Source organism: Lathyrus oleraceus, chromosome 1 (genome assembly GCF_024323335.1).
Source record: "Lathyrus oleraceus cultivar Zhongwan6 chromosome 1, CAAS_Psat_ZW6_1.0, whole genome shotgun sequence".
Taxonomy (NCBI): Eukaryota; Viridiplantae; Streptophyta; class Magnoliopsida; order Fabales; family Fabaceae; genus Lathyrus; species Lathyrus oleraceus.
In genome coordinates, this window is record NC_066579.1 from 452,515,339 (window position 1) to 452,537,531 (window position 22,193).

Consider the following 22,193-nt stretch of genomic DNA (forward strand, 5'->3'; position numbering starts at 1 on the left):
TGAATGTCGTGCCATCTGAACTCTGACTACACCAGAATTTCAGAGGGTTTTGGAGGGCTTAATAAATTGTCAAATATAATTTTTGTTGTTGTAGTATTCAAAAAAATTAAAAATTGTAAGATGAACCTTATTTTATCATTCTATACAAATCGTTTTTTTTAATGTTAACAATTTCTTTATATTTTTTTAAAATATCGTTTTTCGAAGCCCTCATTTCCCTTCCCCCCCAACTCCCAATAAAGCCCAAGTATTTGATTGTTTGTGTTATCAATTATTCCATCGACTAGATCAATAAGCTTCACCTCGCTCCACACCATGTGTTTTCTTAGATTATCCATCACATCATTGTGGCAAGAAATCTTATAATTATCATCGAATAAAAAAATCATATGCTCTTTTATGAAACTCAACTTTTCCCTTTTCCAAACTACATATCCAATATCTACAACATAAACTTTTTTAGATAATGGTTTCTCACTTTACTTCATTAACCATTAACTCTAACTCGCAAATCATATATCGACACAAACATCGTCTCCTTGGTCTTTCTCTCCAACCCACCTCCTACCTTCCCACAACCAAGTACCTCTCCATCTAAACCACCACCATCATTTCCTACCAATCTCAATCCATAACTATATCAAACATAACATTTTCCCCCATTTACCATCCACTTTGAGTTCACAAACTAAACTTGTCACGAGAAGCCAACATGATATCTTCAATCCAACCACAAATATTACGATATTCACACACAAGTTACAAAATCCTTTTACCTCGTAACCTAATGCCTGCACCTAAGACTCGGATTGGAAAATAGATATGGATAATAAATATAATGCATTTATTAAATAAGATATGTGATTTAATTCTCCATCCATCTGATTTAAATGTTATTGATCTTTGTGGTTTTTTAGACAAAGAAAAATTGAACATTATTTTGAGAGGCATAGCCTAACTTGTAGATGTGAATGTCAACGGGCTAGGCTAGTGTGATTTTAGAGAGTCATGTCGCCCAAATTTTAAACCTACAATCATCCAAATTATGCTCAGTATTGCTCTCTCTAACCATGACACATTTATCACTTGGATGTTAAAAATGATTTACTACATGTTAAACTAATACCAACACTTCATATGAGTCCATTTATTTATCGCATTCTTGCAAGAACTCTACAGTATTACTTTCATAAGGCCAAAACATCTTCTATGATATACAACATCTTTGTTTATTTAGGCATAATTTAATAAATATTCACATGCAGACTCTTAGGTGCATCTTGTGATAAATTAAAGCGCTAGTCAATATGGGTTGAACCTTTACCCATCATCCATTACCTCTTTGATCTCACAAAAATCCATATTAGGGAGGTTGCCCAAATACCAAAAATCAACTTTTAGTTATGGTGTATTTCTTAGTGACAACTTACTCTCTTGATCCTCCAAATGCAAACCGCAATATCCCACTCTTGTGTTTAGGTCGAATATGTGTGGGCAAATGTCGTGTCTGAATCTTATTGCTTACATAATATTTTAGAGTTCATTTCCCAATTCACAAAGCTATCATGATATATTGTAATAAGATTAGTGCAATATCTATCTGATAATTCAATTTAACATCAACAAACAAAACACCTCAAAATGAATATTCATTTTATTCGCAAAGAAAGCATGTATTTGTTTGCGTCCTTCATATTCTCCGTGTCATCAAATTGTAGACAAATTCACAAAGGTTTTTTTTTCGTTTACTCTTTCAAAGTTTTAAAAAGACTCAATTTAGGACAATCTCCTGCCAAGAAGGCAGTTAGGTGTGATAGATATCTTTTTTTAATAAGTTTATTAATTTTGTATATTTATTAAATAGAATTAGTTAATAATCATCTATATTTTTAACTTTTATGGCTCATGTTTAATATGATATTTTTATTCTTCAACTTATATATATCTCTATATATAATATATATATATTATATATAATATATATATATTTATATCTAGTAATATATATATATATATATATATATAGATATATATTATATATATATGATATATATATATATAGATACGTCTGAGTGCATCAATCCAATATTAAAAATTGTTTGTTATACAAAAAATAAAAGGTATTTTTGTTTTCACAAGGGATGGCAATTGTAGTTTCTCTGCATACAGGAGAATCTTTCTTTTTAATATAGAACTACACAGGAATTTGGAAAGATATGTTAGATTGGATAAGTTAAATAGAATCTCATAGGATGGACAATGAAAAGAAGTGGCTCATCCATGAAACAAAGAAGAAATCTGTTAAAGATTGCAGTAGCTGAAACAGTATGAAATATAAATAAGTAGAAATGAAATTATATTCTCTCAAAAGCAAATACACACAAACTTGAAAGAAATATTATTCATAGTAATAGGAGATGCACTATGCATAAATTCTAAGATTATCGTAAATGCTAGGACATTAAGCATAGACTAGTTATTGGTTGTTCTTGTGGAGTGTATTTGTTGTTTTTGATAATGAAAAGTTGTTTTATTAATAAAAAGTTATTTTTTTTTTTCATTTCTTTTAGAATAATCTATATTTTAAATACAGTCGAATTCTAGTAATAGTAACTCATGTGAGTAACTATATTCTTCTAATATAGTATTGTAAGCATGACTTCATGTCTAATTTGATATACATGTGAGATGAATTTTGCAATTCGGTGCGGAGGGGCCCATATTTCACATGCGTTTTCAGTTACTTGTGGCCACAAATTTCGGAAGCTCTTTTTCTTTAAGCAGAAAATTAAGGGTGAAAATATTAAAATTAATTCACTAAACATTCACCACATTTTTAAACATAAATTAAGTAAAAATAGTGGATGAGTTAACTTTGGTCGAATTTCATTTTGTCTGTTAAAAGTATTAAAGTTTAAGTTTGATTTATAATTATCATTGATTTATTTTTAGTGTGAGTTTGATTTTTTTGAAAATCTCATTAATTTGTTAGTCAAGAGACTATTAGATATATTTATGACATTATTCATAAATTTTTAATTTACTTTTATGGATAATGCTAAATGCTCAAAGGCACAAGTTAATAGATAATAAAATAAAAAAAATCTTGAAATTTGTATGATAAATTTAATACAAATTCATATTAATGATTCTATTATTTTTTTTAATAAATTTTTTTATTTATGGATTTCTTAACTTGTGTCTTAAGGACAAAAGTTAGCATTACCCTACTTTCATAAGTTCTTAGATAAAAAGTTGTTTGTAAATTTTAATTCAAAAATAATATAATAAATAATAATAAAAATTATTTTATTTATTTGAATAAATCAGTTTTATAAATTTAAAGACTTTTTTATAGCATAAAGTCTTGTCTTTTTTAATTAATAGATTTATAAAAAAATCAAAACTTTTTCTATTTAAAAAAAACCATTTGAGTCTTTGTAGGCCAGGCCTTAGAAACTTTTTTAATTGGTTTGGCATATTTTACCCCATAAGTTACCATTCAATCTCAATCAGAAAATTTTTATTAAAATTTATTTTATATATTAAATTTTAAATTTTAAAATTTTGATTAAAGGTTTAAATAAAACAATTCAAATAAAAATACAAGCTCATACAAAGAAAGGAATTTAACTCAACTAACCCACTTTTTCAAAAAAAAATCCAAAATAACTCACTTTTCAGATTAATTCCCAACACCCCACTTTGAACAGGTGACGCCAGATAAATGGCGTCTGCTCTCTAAGTTAAAGGTAGCGCCAATTGGATTGGCTAGTGCACCTGGTGTTGCCAATCCAATTGGCGCCCATGTGTAAAAAATGAGAGGAGGCACCATTGGTCTGGCGCCTTTGTGTATTGCGTATTTTTTTTTGAAAAATATTATATGTTTTAGATAAAAGTTGAAATCAGACTAATTGATATTAATATTATATGTGTTTACATACGAATATCATAAAGACTAATGTCGTTGACCAGGATGACCTAACCGACCTCCGGTACCATATCCCCTAGCTACCCGAACGCGTGACTCTAACCCACATTGATGATTCATCCCAGGTGTTTGAGGATTTGAGGGCCCAGGAACATCACCACCACCTGCAATGAACGCTACCGTCATAGCTGAGTTCGTGACTCATGCCAGAGTAGTTGGGATGTGTTTGAGTTATTGGAGGACGACCAGACGATTGAAGAGAGACATTGGTGTGAATGATCGTCGAGGAAAGGTTGAAATGATTATTGTGGTATTTGGTAGTCAATGATTGTTGCATCATCCATTGTATATGCTTCACTTGTCTGGTCAAGATCCATTCAAGGCCACTTGTTCATGGTCTATTATGGAATTTTCTTTGGTCGTTAAGCATTCACTTCTTGGCCTTACATGTTCATCTTTTGCTTGTCTATGTTCATTGGTTCAAGCCCATTTCCATGGCATCACCACTTCCACTTGATTCAATTCATCCTTAGCATTGCATCTGATCATATCGTCATGCTTAGTCCATGCCTAACCTATTTCATCTAGCCAATGTCATTCATGTCATTTGCATGTCATTGTTGTTTGGTCCATGAGCCTTTGATTATGACCTAGTTCATTGTACATCTTGTGCTTGCTAGGGTTTTTTTTCATGCTTGGCATTGTTCATCCCAGTTATGGTCATGTCCATTGATCCATGACTAGGTATTCATCAAGTTCATCATTTAGTCTATTCCATGTTGATTCATGTTATCATGTTCATTCATTTCAATATATTTCATATCCATACAACTCATTTCAAATAGTCAATGCATTCAAATATCAAATATAATTTCATACAATCACATTAAAATTCATACATGTACAAAGACTACAAAACTGACCATTTATACAACAGTTGACTTTTGGTCAACAATTGACTTTTTTGCGCGACAACCACAACATTTCTAACTAATTACAACAATCAAACTGATACCATTTGGTCCAAACATCACTTCCATAGCATCCTTATTATTTTTTACTCGCACACATCCACGTAAGGCATCGAGTCTCTCAATACTTCTAATTTTTTTGTCTTAGATATGTTTCCGTCTAACCAACGAACCAACTCGCATCAATGTGGGTTAGGGCCACGCATCCGGTAGCTTGGTAATGTGGTACCGGAGGTCGTTAGGTCATCCCGGTCAACGATATTAGTCTTTATGGTATTCGTATGTAAACGCATATTAATATTAATATCAATTGGTCCGATTTCGACTTTTATCTAAAACATACATTATTTTTCAAAAAATACGTAATACACAGAGGCGTCAGACTAATTGGCGCCTCCTCTTCTTTAGTCAATCCAATTGGCGCCACCTCTTTAACTTATAGAGCATGGGCCAATTCATCTGACGTCACCTCTTCAAAGTGGGGTAGTTAAAAATTAATCTGAAAAGTGGATTATTATGATTTTGAGTAAAATTTCACAAAGAAAAAATTACAAATATTTGACGCATTTATTTGAATGTTATTTTATAAATATTACTCGAAATATATTGAATTGATTTTTAAAAATAGATTTGAAGTAAACCGCGTGCATATATTTCAATTTATGTATATATTTTAATATTTATTTGTTTTGTATTCATATAATTTCGTTAATTTCTTATTTGTTAAAAATTAATTTATTTTAATATTATTTATTAATTTAATTAATCTATTTACTTATATTATGTCATTATTTAAAGATAATCATCATCATTTTATAATATTATTTTAATATACTATATGTAATTTATATCAAATTTATTATTTATAGTATTTTATTAATATTCAAAATTAATTCAAATTAAATGGTATAAAGTTGAGTTTGATCGGATTGAAACTTTCAAATTTGAAATGAAATGCAAACAATTTATCCTTCAATTAAACTATCTTTTACTTTAAAATTGACACAAAATGCTTCGTGTGCATCACAACAGTCTTACTTTTAATGGTTTAATCTAATAGATGTCTTTGTAGGTCGGTTTAATTCATTTTGAGATAATCTGATCTCAGATCACCTAAAATATATAAATTGATTTAGATTAGATTGACAAATTTTTGTGAAAAAATTCAAATTGAATTGAATCGAAAATAACGAGTTGATTAGGTTCGATTGGTCAAATACATTAATAAAGTGAAAATAAATATTTGAAAAAATTAATGTATTTATGGAAATTAATTTTCATAATACTATAAAAAATTATAGCATTAATATTGTTGAATTATAATTACTAGATCAGAATTCTTCTATAATAGAATCAAAATATCTAATTAGAAAAACATGAAACATAAAGGCTTTTGAATATACCATTAGTCAGTTGATTTAGTATTGTAATGAAGTTGTTTCATAGCTTTAGGATTAGTTAGCACAATACACCAGCAACTTTTTAATAACAAATATAGATATCGCTTCACTTTTTTCTTCTTGTTACTAATTTTTATTATAATTATTATATGAATTATGATAATTAATTATTATTACTCAGATAGAACATTGAAAATCCAAAGCTTGAACCAATTGTTATTGGATTTCATTAATTTAATTCGATTTTTGCCCGTATTAAAAAATGTTCAACCTAAATGCCACAGTTTGGTTCGAATTTCCAGATTTGATTTGGCCAACATAAATTATAAAAAAAAAAAATCATTAATATGTCATGGGATTAAGTCAAAAATAAAAGTCATTATTTCATCCCTAATTTGCGTTCTGATGGATCCGTAAAAATCCTTATTGGGATTAAGTAAAAGTCATTAATATGGACATGTGAACTTTCTTGTTCCTTTTACTTTGTGATTAAAGTTGAGCTCTGAAGCAATTATCTTATCCACAATTTGCGTTCATGTTATATTAACTAAAATGTTTAGTAATTAAATGAAGGAGCGAGTTAAATAACACGACACTTTTTATTTACTTAACAAATAGTTTAGGAGAAAAGGGATGATAAGTGTAAATTTATTTTATACTATCAATCAATGACGACCCTACATTCAGTCAAGTCAGATTGAAAATTTTAAAATAATGTATAACATTGTAAAATAATATATTTTTATTGGATGACAGTGTAAATTTTTTTTACCATTAAACCAATAATTTAGTAATTGTGATTTGTAAATATAAATCACTAATAAATATTTAATGATATTATGAAAAGATGAACCTTTACCTCAATTTTGAACGGTATAAATTATGATATAACTTTTTAAACAAAATTATAACTTTTGTTATTTGGTCAATCACAAATAATAAATGCACGGGGAATTAACAACAGCTAAGAGGAGCAGTGTGAACATGTAAGGTTAACATTTAAATATTCAAGTTAATAAATAGTGGAATAAAAGTGATAATGCAAGTAGAAGTGAGATTATATTTATGCGTGGTTAAGCTAATATATAGGAGATAATTAAAACTATCTTGTATCCCTTAACATGAGATGCGAGGAACAATGTCTGATCAAATTTAATGACGAATGATTTTAGGACGGAAGAGATTAAGTGTCAAATCCTTTGGCGCGGTTCTACCTGATCCATTGTTATTTCGTGAAAGTGCATTTTTGGTTGAACTCATGTAATTAGGTCTCATGTGCCTTTTGAGTTGTACTCTCATGTAGCTAAGTCTCCTGTCTTTTGCACCTTGTGCCGGTCTAAAACAGTTGTCCCTAAGACTTCACTATTACTTATTAATGTGAGGGTTGAGATTGTCAGTCTGTCGTCTTGGTCTTCCCATTAGCTTTGCTATACATAATTGATCGCAAGCCCAAATAAAAGGAGAGGATTGTGTTAGGCAGTCGACAATCAACATAAGACTTTGTTGAATCTCTATGACAATCAACTACGAAATAGTGTGAATGTTAGGTCGTTACCTGTAAGCAATGTGATGTATGGCTCGAGTTAAGGATGTCAATTTGCATCTTTTAATGGGGATCTCTGTGGGAATTATCTGTGTGGAGTTCTGAAGTCAAAGATTTTGCCCCGTGGGAACGAGGATAAAGGAAAAAGTTTCCTCGATGACAATTCGAGGCGGGGATCGGGGAAGAACCCTCCCCTCGCGGATTCCCCGACCCCGACCATATTATTTAACTTTTATATATAATATATAATTATATAATTTTGCATGTTTTTTTTATAAAAATAATAATTAATATATTAGAAAATGAAGAGTTATCAGTAGATTTTTTTTCCATTATATAATGTATTGTTTCACTACCCAAGTATCCAACCCTAAAAAGTTCATCAATTACATACAGTGTACACACCGTCTCCTATTCTTCTTTTCTCAATTTTCTTTGCCTTCTTCATTCCTCATCTCCTTTGTTCTCATCATCATCACAACAACCACTCTCTTTTGTTCATTGTGCTTATGATATATACTTTTCAACTTCACTATACTTCAATTAGTAACCTATTTTTCATTCAATTAGTAAATAAGTGGTTATGTTTTTGTAAGTGCAAGTGTTTTTGCATTTTTTTGTTATTGATACAAGATGTGTTTTTATTTTTTTTAAAGAAAGATGCAAAAATAAAAGAAAAACACAACGAAATAATAGTGTCATAGTTTTGATCATAAATATTTTAAAAAAATTAAGACTCGATCTTTGTGGATCTCTGATTCTTCATGGGGATCTGTGGGGATGCGTGCTAGACGATAGGCAACGATCTAGATGGGGTGAATAGATCCCAAGTTAAAAATTTGAACAAAAATTGTTTTGAAAAATTTTATGACGTAACGGAAGTGACCTGAATCGAATCGTCTAACCGAACCGCTATCAAAAAACTCGGATATGAGTAATAACAATAAAAGTATGATAATGAACACAAATTTAATAAATAAACTTTCAACCATAATCAATTGAATGCAATACAAAAAGTAGAGACTATTTTCAATGATAAAATACACAAAAATACTATAGAGACAAATTATCGAATATCTTGTGTACAATCGATTTCGTTTAGAAATTTGTATACACTACACCAAATAAGGGAAAAGAGGGCGCTTATTTTGGCCTATAACAGCGCTTTTAAGCGCCCTCTAATCTGGCGCTGTCATAGGTAAAGACAGCGCTTTGTTTTCCTGGAGAAAGCGCTGTTTAAAGGCCCATATTATAGTGCGCTTTATGAAAAAGCGCCCTCTGGAGTGGTCCATAAAGGGACACCTTAGAGGGCGCTTTCTGGAAAAAGCGCCCTCTAAAGTTGTCAATGTAAAGTGTTTAGAGGGCGCTTTCTGGAAAAAGCGCCCTCTAAAGTTGTCAATGTAAAGTGTTTAGAGGGCGCTTATTTTTTTAAAATAACTAACACTTTAGAGGGCGCTTTCTGCAGAAAGCGCCCTCTAAAGTTGTCAATGTAAAGTGTTTAGAGGGCGCTTTCTGGACAAAGCGCCCTCTAAAGTTCTCAATGTAAAGTGTTTAGAGGGCGCTTCCTACAGAAAGCGCCCTCTAAAGTGTTAGTTATTTTAAAAAAATTTGTTTGAAAAACAGTGGATATTTAATTGGTAACCTGTTCGCATGCTGCAAAAGTGTAAAATTCATATTGATTTCATCCTTTAATCCAATGTTATACACCATCAATCCATTGATATATACAACATGAATCCATTTATATACAACATTAATCCTCCATATATACAACATTAATATATGATTCTTTGATCAACAATATACAACAACATATTCATGATTTAGTAAAATTACAACACCATACAACATCAACATTCCATACATATATGTACAACAATATACAACCTAGCTATATGATTCTTTGATCAACAATGAATTGACACAATTCATCCTTGATTTCATCCAAATTTGCTCTTGAGTAGGTTTTGTATTCCTCAAGTACTACAATTAAGAGAATAAAACATATTCATGATTTAGTAACAAATTAGATGAAATATTCGATAATATTAAAATAAACCCTAAGTTATTATTCCATACCATTTTTGGGATGTCTATACGATTCAACGCAATGATGTCTCTCATAAATCTCAATACAAAAAATCCGCAATCGACCGAATTATTTTGCTGAGGACACTACACAGAAAAACAAACAAATATATATAGTTAATTTCTTACAAACACTATTATAAGCAAAAAACAAACACTATTATAAGCAAAAATAAGATACTTAATATATACCTGAACTCTGACCCAGGTAATGTCCTTCCTAATGCGGTAATTCTTTTTTGATCTAAATTTTAGTATTGCCCTAACAAAATAAAAACGTATATTGAGATCAATCTGACAGACATAATTAAATATAGAAATACACACGAATATTTAGAGGAATTTCACTTACGTGTCAACCGTCTTCTTCAAACCCGGATATTTACTCCAATCACCCGATAACGAATCGAGATAATACACTATTAGTCTCGAAAGATCCATAGCAACCAACACCCAGTGGCCACTGTAAAATAAACAAAAATTTAGATGAATGAAAATTTTCTACGTAAAAGATATACATAGATTAGAATGAAATTATTAGAAAGAAAATCTAACCCGTTGCCAGAATTAAACGGTAAAAAAAAACAAACTGCGTGTAGTATTATCGCCGGCCGCCATGAATCTATCGACTAGATCATTCTTTACGGATGTTGGATTTTTCGATATTAACGTTGCGTTGACACGGGAAGCAGCAATAAAATTGAAACGGTTACACAATTCAGTTCCCCGCATCAATTTGTCATACATATACCTTAAATAGAAACATAATAAATATTAGACTACTCATTGAAATGTGTAAATAAATTGTTCAACTAAGTAAATTATAGATTGATCGGAGTACCATATGTATGTATGAATGACAGCGATGCCCAATTCGGTGTGTTCAAAAAGTTGTTGGAAGTCCTCCTTTCCAATTATTTCGAAATGAGCTTTTCCGAAAACACCTTCATCAAAATCTATACTACGAATGGACCCGTCCATAATATCGGACTCTTCCACCATTTTCTCAAGACGCATCATAATTTGAGATTTTGTCCCGGCCGTCGTTGGAATATCCTTCGTTGGAATATCCTTCGTTGGAATATCCTTCGTTGGAATATCCTTACCATCGCTTTTCAACTTTCGACCGGGAACCTAAAAATTCATATAAAATAAATCATTACTTTTTGTGATGCAAAAGAATCGTTGTGTATATAATTCAATGGGTATATATATTTGTACCTCTTTTTGAGATGCAACCGACTCGATGCGTCTTGAAATCCCTTTACCAGCTTTAGGGGTGGGTCTTGTAGGAGTCTAACATTACCATGTAATAAGGATTGATTAAATATCATAATTGTAGCTGAATTGAAATGTGAATTCTAAATATTCATAATCATTTAGAACATATATACCTCGGCATCAGGGAAAATTAGATCTGACGGCCAACCAACAAGGATCCGACTGCTTCTCGCATCAACGTTGTCTCTGAAACAACGTCGGGTAATGGTAGACGGGCGTCCGTATCTAATACGAGGTCAACCGAAACTTTCATAAATCCCACCGGGAGGGGATTATGGTGAAGTAATTCACCCGAAGTATTGTGCACTTTTCCCTTGCCAACCATGCGATAAGTTGGTGACGATAGATACAGCTGACAAGGTGAAATGCCCTAAACCAATAATAAATGTTATTGTTAACTTGTATATGTGTCAAGTAAAAAAGTGCTATTTTAATTTCATAATAACATATATAATTACCTCGGGAAATTTCGGTTGATGATTGATACTAGCTCGGTCACTAGTATCTTTTGCCTCGAAAGCGCACCTTTCCTCTCTATACCTTGCATTCTCGTTTTGCAGTTGGAGTACTTGTGCCCTTAACTCCGCCAAGGTCTCCATCACCTCTTTGTTGGTAGGATTTTTTGTTTTTGTTTTTTAAAAAATGACGACGGAGTCACACCAAAACCCTTACCCCTCACACGACCGGAATACTCAGGAACATTTAGTACTCGACTAAGTACGCTCCTGCAATCCTGGACCTCGGTTGAAGGGGTTTGGGATAAAGTCTCCTGAAATATTATTAGAGGAGATTAAAAATGAATTATATGTCTAACAAAATTTTCGATATAATTAAAGAAATAATGTTACATATACTTACACATTCGTCATAAACATTTTGGACCGCTTCAACGACAGCCCCATCCTTCCCAACCCGAGCAGCCTTCCATAATACGTGGTCCGGAAGAGATGTTGCGTCACTTTCTCCTCGGCTAGCTACACATTGAATTAGATTATAAGATCATCAATTATAACATATTGTGACAATGTATAAGCTCATAGCATTTGAATATACTCACAATTCTTTGTTGTAACCGTGCATAACCCGTACGCCCTTTTTTGTACGGATACGCGGGTTTTGATGCCCTTTTCCTATTTATGTCGCTTATTTCCTGGATAAAAAAGTTTAAGGCATATTAGAACCAAGTAACTTAACAATTGTATAATACCATAATTAATAGACATTACATGGAATTTTTCGTTTCTTCGTTTGGCGACAAAGTTATCCCATTCATCGGCTGAAATAATCTCGGCATACTTCATTGGCCGTTCTCCTTCAACAAATTTTCCTTCCTCATCCTTGAGAAATTTGTTGCACAAAAAGGATCGAAATCCTCGGAGTCTTTTTCCGGCCAATTGAATACAATATTTTTGCCGGCTTTCATCGATGTGAAAGGATCTCTAAAAAACATACAAATGGAGTGTGTTATTATAAAGTAATATTATAACAATATATGGTTAACAAATAGTTAACAAAAAAAACATATAACAATATATGGTAAGTACCTGTATCTCCGACCATATTTTTTCCTTGCCAACCTTCAAGTCCGGACTTCTCCAATTATCACATGTAATCGGAATATGTTGGCGAACAAGGAAACCAATGTAACTTGCCAACATTGAACCGTTAGGCTCAATTAGTTGGTCTTCAGCACTCCAATGTACTTCAAATTTTACACCCTTGTCTCTTGCACGAATGATTGACTTCATAACAGTCAATCCTCGTTTGATTTCTTTTTCAACATTATTACGTGATTCATTCGCGGCATGGGTATCGTCTTGGTTAGCCATTTTATTTGTAATATAGAAATGATTCAATAAGACCCAAGTAAGACAATGATTCAATACGTGAACACATTTACTGCATGCACAAACTTACTGCATACACATTTACTCACACACACCTACTGCATGCAAAAGACCAATGCAAACTTATGGTGTTTGGAACATGAACAAACTTGCATCCATAATCATCAAACTTCCAAGCACAAGCTCAAACACACTTCAAATATATCAGTTTTCAATCAGAAATAAAAAACCTTACAACAAGGTGCTCATGAACACCATATAGTGCTCAGTTTGCCCTAAACAACATTAATCAACATAATGCACAAAATGAAAAACTAAGTTTAGAAAATGCCCTAATCAAACACATGAAGAAAGTGAACGGTAACGATGGAGAAGAGAAATACCTTAAAGGTGACGGTAACGATGGAGAAGAAAGTGAACAGTGACGGTGGAAGAGGTTAACGCAGTGAACGTGAACGGTGAGGGAGGGAGAACGAACGACGACGATGACGGTGAGGGAGGGAGAACGAACGGAGGACGAGAGTAATCGCAGTAGAGAGTAATCGCAGTTGAGAGAAAACCCAGTTACGTAAACGAAATAGCTTATAGAGAGGGAAAATAAAGAGACATGCAGTATATGTTATAATTTTAATGTTTACTAAAGGGGACCTTAGAGGGCGCTTTTTTAAAAAAGCACCCTCTAAAGGGGGCCTAAGAGGGCGCTTCTAAAAGCGCTCTCTAAGGCTTTCCAAAAAGCGCCTTATAAACTGGAAATGTACATGGACATAGAGAGCGCTTTTTTAGAAGCGCCCTCTAAGGTTACCCTTAGAGGGCACTTTCAATAAAGCGTCCTCTATTGGTGTCCCTTCATTTCCTCATTATTTTTTCGCTTCACTTTAGAGGGCGCTTTGTTACAAAAGCGCCCTCTAAAGTGCGCTGTCTATTCAAGTTGTTCGCTCCTTATTTTTTCTCTTCACTTTAGAGTGCGCTTTTGTAATAAAGCGCCCTCTAAGGGGCGCTGTCTATTCCAGTTTTTGGCGTAGTGATAATTTTTTTGATCTTCAAATCCAACCACGATCTAAATGATTGTGATCAACTCAACAAAACCTTTTTCAAATGGTTTACAAAAGGACTAACCAAACGTATTGATCTCACAATCGATGAATTCAATAATCTGCAAATGAAACATAAAAGAGATAGATAGATAGAGTATACAATGATTTGTTTAGACAGTTTCCCAATCGACCTCGCTATGGGTACGTCTGCCCTCAATTCGAACTCGAATTGAGATAATGAAATTAACATTACTTTGCAAAAGTACAATACAAGAGAAATGTAGCAACGAAACCATACAAACCCTAAGTTTGATGTTGATTCAAACACTTTCTCTTTCCTTGATCTGAGCTTGACCAAGTAACCCAACAATGCCAATTTGATCCATTGTCCCATGCTACTCCTTTGCAAGAACCTTCTATTTTTTAAAGTCTTCACTCGATCAAATCCAAATTGTGAATTATTGTAATCCAAGATTTACCAATATGATCCACCGTCTCACGCTACCCCTTTGCAAGAAACTCCTGTTCTTCAAAGTCTTCACTTGATCGGATCCAAATTGCGTAATCTTGTCCAAAACCTTCAAATCCCTAATTGATCTTGAAGGAAAATCCCAACTTGGTTTTCTTATTTGAAACCCTCAAAGATCTCAATCCAATTTACAACTCAACAACCTAAATTGGACGTTATCAACCGATTCTAGATGGCACACAAACAAAGAATGAGTATGTATACTTTGTTTGTGTGTATGCATAGAATGAGGTTGAAGATGATTAGAACTCTTTGAAATTCTGGTTTTGTGTAAGTTTATTCTAGAACCTTACTAGAAATTATGCATGCATGAAGTATATATATGTATGAAAGTTTGAGACAAAATGAATGCAAAAGATTTGAAAAAGTCATGAATTTTTGAAAAAATATGTTGCATTTATCGACCTATGTAAGTGATGTATTGACATGTTTGATGCATGTGTCGACCTGTATAGGTCATGTGATGACCTGTATAAGTCATGTGTCAACTTGTAGAGGCAGCACATCAAACAGAATCTACAGGCTTTAAAAATGACTTACATGTGTCGACCTATAACTCGTATGTGTCGATACATAACTCGTATGTGATGACACATAAACCTGCAGGCTTTAAGAACGATCCACATGTGTCGGCACATAACATGTATGTGTCGGCACATAAACCTATTTTTCCCATAAAAACTTGTTTTTAATCCATGAAATCTTTTCTAAACCTTTTCTAAACCATTTTAAAAATATTTTTATGTTTTCTAATGTTAAGATGCACATTAAGACTCAGGGTATACAGTCTAATATACATAAATATTAAAGTATCTTAGTTTTGACATCATACAAAATAAATCTAACGGGAAGTTGCACTCACAATGTGGATGGGAAATAATATTCTCCCGTGACGGGAAACGGGGACGTGGATGGGGAAATATTGGGGGCATGGCAAGGAGTGGAGAAACATCATTCTCACATTCCCTGTCCCGTTGACATCCCTAGCTCGAGTACAGTGTCAAAAGAGCAAGGGCTACTACATCGTCGCTCGAATGTAGTGAGAAATAAGGAAGGATTCCCATATTTTTCGTAAACAGGTGTGGGTAAAGAAATTAGTTCATGAAAGGAGAATTCGCTTTGGATCATGGAATATATGCACACTTATTGAAAAATCTATGGAAATAGTGGGTGTTATGGTTAGGAGGAAGATCGCTTTTATGTGCCAACAAAAAATTAAGTGGACGGGTAAAAAAGTGAAACTAAGTGGACATACACTCTGTTTGAAAAATTGCAGGAACATGAGATGGAGATAAAGAGACTTGTTGATGACGAAGATGGCAAGACATGTTTCATTGAAATACAAATTTTCATTGTTTTATTTTTAATCTAAAAATTCTGAAACATCTTCATCATCATCCTTGTGAATCTTGGTGAAGATCAAATGTTGAAATATATTCTTAATAGCTTCTCATTCATTTGTCTCTGATATCTAAAATTAACAAAGATTAGATAAGAAAACTAGTTTATCATATAAAGACAATGGATTATAGAACACATTGAACCAATTTTTTTGCTCTTGATATCCATCGTGAACGCTCCTTTAAATTTCACTTTTTTTTCTAATCCTAATGTATTCATTACCCAACTAAATTAATTTTTATTAGTATTCGTAATTAGATTTAATTTATCTACAACATCTATTATAACAATGTTTTACATTATTAATTAATCATAATCTTACAATGATTTAAAACATTTAACTTTAACCATAATTACTTCTAAAATTATATAAACGAATTATTTTGATTTAGAATGTTGAGAGAAATTAACTTTGAGTGTCTTAAAATCAATCAATTTATAATTTAGACCAACCATTATTTTATGATTTTAAGTACTACCATTTCTTATATTATACAATATTAAGGATCAATTTAATATGAATATTTTTAAATGATATAAGAGATGAACATATACTATTTTTAATGAAACTAGATTTTATAATAATAAAAAAAATAGGAAATAAATATATAGTCAGTTTGTTTTAACTTTTTCTTCTTGATTTTTATAGCATTACATATTTTTTATAAAAATATATATATAATTTTTTTAAAAAACTTCAAATAAAACTTCTCCTGAACCCTTTAAACTTTTATATGTATAACACTTGTGGTAATGTAAAGGGAGGGGCCAGGACACTTGCTTGTCAATCCCCTAGGTCTGTACATTAATAGTTGGTGCTAACTTTTAGTTTTAAGCAAATCTTTCACAGCAGTTGTAGTCAACCTTGCATATATTAAAATAAATAAACCATGCAAATAAAATGAGTTTACTGTTGCAAAGATGAAATATTAAAAAACATGATAACACTATATATGAAATCATTAGGAAAAGAATAATAGCTCCTATGGTTGAAAACAGGTAGTAAAATGTCACTTAGGACATAGGAACAAAACAAGAGCTTTGTGACAATATAAGGAACCTCAAATAAGGTAAACAATTGTAGAAGTCATCAAAAGTGTCAAAATAGTAAATTTCCTAAACTAGTAAGTACTATAGAAATAGAGAGCTTTTGTAAATACATATGAAAAAATATCAAGACAAAATAGTTTACAAATATAAAAGACAATAAAGTACATAATTTAACCTAATACCATCAAGATCAGATCAAACAAGACTATAATTTGAACATAATGTATGTATGGAACTTTTACCCTTTGGGTGCTCAAGGTGCCAGCCTCATCAAGTATGGTTTCTTACCAAAAAGTCAAGTTTAAAACAAGACAGTAAGAATTTCAGGAGAATGATTTAAGGTGGAAAACTTGGCAAGCTGGTGCGTATGCCTTCTTGGCTGAAGCTTGTTGAAACTTCTTTCCAGCAGTATCATTTTCTTCTAAACTTGTTTGAACGAAAAACCTTATCCACCAAGATGAGCTCCGCAATTTGGCCTTCATAAAGAGAATATCAAATCTTAAGAGAAGAGAAGCAGAACAAGAAGATATCAAACTAAATAAATAATAGTCACTTACGGGACGACCAAATTTGGCCAATTGTTCACCTCTAACCCTCTGTTGACCAGGATAACCTATGCATGAAAATGAGAAATCAGGACAAAGATATCACAAGTGAATTAAAAACTAAACGAGCGTGATTTGTTACTGACTGCTAAGATTATGAGTTTATTATTGCTGGAACTGCCTAGGTGAATATTGGCCTAGCCAGCCAAATATATATTGCCAAAATAAATACCAAAGATAAATTCAGTTCCGGATTTAAAGCGTTCAAAAGCATAAACTAGAAGATCAGAAGATTCAGAAAGGACGGTACCTGAAAAGATAACCACACTGTCAGAAGATACTCTCACTAACTCTGGCAGGGTTTTATTCAGGTATTTTGGGGATAAGTAGTCCAATGCATCCGACACAATGACAAGAGAAAATGACTTTGCGCGGTAAGGTAAAGGAAACTTTATGTCAGCCACGCGCACAATGCCCTTTCTTACAAGACTTTTGCACTTTGCGCCTGCATCATCTAATTCGTAAGGTTCTACTCCCCAAGCTTCGGTATCCTCTTCTGCTAACAAACTAGATACCACAGTACAAGTGTCGGGGCCAACGTGCAAAACCTTATGCATGCTGTCTCCATATGCTTTCTTCAAAATGGGCAATGCTTGTAGTACTTCTAATGTACATGATGAACCACCTGCAAAAACGCACTAGAGCTGTTTTAAGTGCAACAAAATTTTCAATATTTATAATTTGAAATCAACATTTCTACTACAAATGCTAACTAACTTGTACCAACTGATCATACAAACAAGATATTAATAATTACAGATTATGATACAGTGACTTCAAGTCCCAATAAATAGTATGCACGTGAAAACTATAATGATGGTCGAGACAAAAAATAACCTCATTGTGTGCATGTTGATTGGAGAACAATCAATGAATTAAAGGATTTTATAGGTGACATCCAAAACATTACAAAATCAAGAGAAAAAAAGACACTTAAACAATCCAGTGCCACGGTCTCATAAAAAACACTCGCCCAAGCTTTCTTCTGCAGGAAATATTCAGGAAGCATGAGGTTCAAAATAACAAATTAATGGTTTTTGTACCTTCAAGTTTACTCACATCCTTAATATCACTACTAGCAGCACCTGCCATGTAACCAAACAAATCAACGTCAACATCAGCATCATTAGAATTTTAAAGCAAATGTCAATTAATGAAACAGCGCATGTTCATTGTTAGTTTATGCAGTGATGTGAGACACTTTTTTCTTTTCATTTAATGTAGATATGTTGACAATATGAGAATAGCTGAATGATTATGACGGTGTGATCTAGGTTCTATGAGGCTGGTGCAAGATCTAGGCATCTACATGATGATGTAAATAAATTTTCATTTGTATTCCTCTACTGTTTAGCTACATTGACTGTATTCATTTTGAATACACCACTGTATTTTTGTCACCGTAGCATCGTCCTAAGTCGTAATGAACAAAAGACTGGATCCGAGATTATTAAACCCGAGGAAGTTGCAAAATACTCAGGTCTAAAAGACCAGATCCAGAGTCAAAAGTTTCGCGTTTGGCATCTGAAACATAATATTTGGAGGGCCAAATTCAAAATCCTTGTCTTATTCTTTGGTAAAAGATCTTTTTCTTTATGAGGGTTTTAGAACTTAAAGTTAACAGATTAATTACAAACCTGAACTGCTGTAAAAATAACCAATCAGAAGAATTGCACCCTGAAAATTTTGCAAAAATCAGTTCATTAAATTGGCTGTGTTGATGGTAAGCAGGGAAGAATATATAGGACCCATTTGGATAAACAACTCATTTGCAGCTTATAATACAAGCGCTTGTCATGATAAGCACTTATGTATAGGTTATTTTTATAGCAAAAAACAAAATAAAGTTAAATTATTTTCATAAAAGCTGTAAGTTATTTTCATAAGCTATATTGGAAAACTTATGAAAAAAAAAGATGAAAACAACTTATGAACAAAGTCATAAGTTGGTTTAACAAGTTCTCCCAACAGTCTTACAAAATTTCTGTCAGTATATAAGTTCTAATAAGTCAATCCAAACAGGCTCATAGTATAAAGTAGATTAAAAAGATTATATACTGAATTACGTGAAAGAGGGAGTGGAATTGGGTGGAAAAAACATAAATGCATGAAGTACATCAAAATGATATTTAGAAGTGAGAAATATTTCAAATTAAACCTAATAATACCATAATATTTCTGTATTGACATTCAATTTTCAAAAAGAAAAAAGTATACCACAATAACAAGCCCAATAGATATCAGAGGAGAGTTGTGAGATTTAGACTGGATAGAGGCAACAAATGGTATACTTCCACCATCACCTAACCGGCGTGAAGGATTGACCGGCCTCCTTGACATGATAACAGCAATGAAACTTCAGACCTAGCACAAGTTTTAGCAACAAGTTCAATTATGATATTTCAAAAACAAAATAAAGTTGTTTCTTCTTGTATACTTTGTCAAGTGTTTTCTTTCATTATTCTGACTTGTAGTTGTATCACACGGTACATATATCTTCTCCCTTAGTTGTTTTATTATAGTTAAATTTCTCTTAAAAGCCAATGCCAATGATTCAATAGTAGTTGAGACGTAGTTAATAAGAAATACATAAAAAAATGCTAAAAAGCTGCCCAGCTCAGAGTACAATCGGTTATTAACTCATGACAGTATTCTTTGAACCAGAATCCCATATCATCTCTATGAAAAAAAAACGTAAATAAAGGCTCGGCAACAACTGTGATCCAAGACCCAAACTTCCTACATTAACCACATATTTATACACCAACAGATCCCGGCCATCAATTCGAGATTTGTCGGTTTCCACTATATCTTCACTAACAACAATAATAACAACAACAACAACAACAACCAAACATTATCTCACTAAGTAGGGTCTGCTACATGGATCAATTTTCTCCACAATGTTCTATCCAGAACTATGCTTCTATCCAAATCATTAACCTCAATATTTTTCTTAATAACTTCTCTTACGGTCTCCCTAGGTCTTCATCTTCCTCTAATCTTCCCCTAGTTGTTTGACTTCTCTCCATCTGATCTACTCTCCTTACTACATCTTCACTAAATCATCTTTAAATAACTTTCATCATTGATTTGGAAAAGGACAGCCAAGATCAAGAAACGCAACCGACATTTACTGCGTCGAATCCAGATCCGTCCATAGTTTCCAATTAAAGCCATGATTTGCAAGCAAGATACAAACTTACAGACAGTATAATCCCCCAAAACAATACCATCAAGCCCAATGTAGCAAAATACAGAACTTCAATTTTTCACACACTTTACATCAAACACATTGCCTACCAAACCGTTTCCAACTACCTTAACACAATACAATTACATTATACAACAAACACATCACTCATTTACTCCAAAATCAAGAACCCTAAGTTAAAAATCAAACAGAATAAACCAAATCAATCACAATGAACTAAACCTAGAAAACGGATTTAGCTTAAAAACAACTACAAAATCGAAAAAATACTAGAATTAAGCAAATTTTATGGTTATGAAGTTAGTTAACAAAGATAAATTGATAAAACTTCAGAATGAAATCGAAATCTTGAATGCATAAAATGGTGAAGAATGAAAAAGAAGCAAAAATGGTTACCTGATAAGGAAATCGATAGATTCCTTCAGATCTGATCTTACAGTGAATGAGCGGTGACTGAAAAAGACTCTGAAAGCCGCGTATTTAAATTCAAGCACAGATATTTATTTTTTTATTTCTTTGTTTTTGTAATAATTTGTGTTTTTATAAGCTATGCTTTTTAATTTTAGAAAAAGCTATGCACATGTTCTCTGCATTTTTATAGTGAGTTGAAATAAGATTAGACTATACTATGGAGTTTGTTCAGTTTCCTCGTTGAGTTGGAGTTTGACCCGATGAGGTTGGCACGCACCCAAAGCGTGTCGGTGTTTTATTTCTTTTCATATGATTTCTATGGTTTATATTAATATGGTTTTTTAATCAATAATTTATTTCATTTCTATTAAATAAAAACTTTATTATAGTTGGCAAATTCTTAGAAATACCCTCAAAATTGGTTTGAATTTCTTTTCGGTTTGAACCGAAGCTCATTCCGTCTAGTTCCAACAACATCTAATAAGTTATAGTGTTGAAATTATATGAATTTATGATATGGAATTTCATCAGATTTTGGAGAATTCTGAATCAATCTTGATGAATAAAAATTAATTTTTCTGATTGATTACTCATTTTGTTCTTCACTTGAGTAAATCAACCACACATTAATTGCAAGATGATTCTGTTGCCCGGAAATTTGAGAAGAAAAAAAAGGATGAATTGGGGAAGAAAAAAGAAATTAGGGTTTAAGAGAAAAGGGAAAAGCAGAATATTTTTACAGAGTTTCTCTCTACTTTAAAACTGAAAAAATCTCATTCAATTTTCTTCATTGTGCAACTGCATACAAATAATAATAGGGTGCCTCCTTATTTATATGTTGGAGATTGTTTACACATCAATCAATCTATGACAAACTAACTAACTCAG

The 22,193-nt window shown here is 32.3% G+C and overlaps 2 protein-coding genes across 4 annotated transcripts in view; both read right to left on the reverse strand.

Moving 5' to 3' along the window:
• Nucleotides 1–22,193, reverse strand: part of LOC127083529 (uncharacterized) — a 98,349-nt gene that overhangs the window by 42,706 nt on the left and 33,450 nt on the right. The window lies entirely within an intron of this gene.
• LOC127083572 (probable pectin methylesterase CGR2) lies at nucleotides 17,048–21,586 on the reverse strand. Its single transcript, XM_051023887.1, has 7 exons — nucleotides 21,291–21,586; nucleotides 19,898–20,044; nucleotides 19,318–19,357; nucleotides 18,724–18,765; nucleotides 17,931–18,305; nucleotides 17,633–17,688; nucleotides 17,048–17,551 (listed from the first exon to the last, which is right to left on the reverse strand). The coding sequence occupies exons 2-7, from the start codon at nucleotides 20,018–20,020 to the stop codon at nucleotides 17,399–17,401; spliced, it is 789 nt and encodes a 262-aa protein (XP_050879844.1). The 5' UTR covers nucleotides 20,021–20,044; nucleotides 21,291–21,586; the 3' UTR covers nucleotides 17,048–17,398.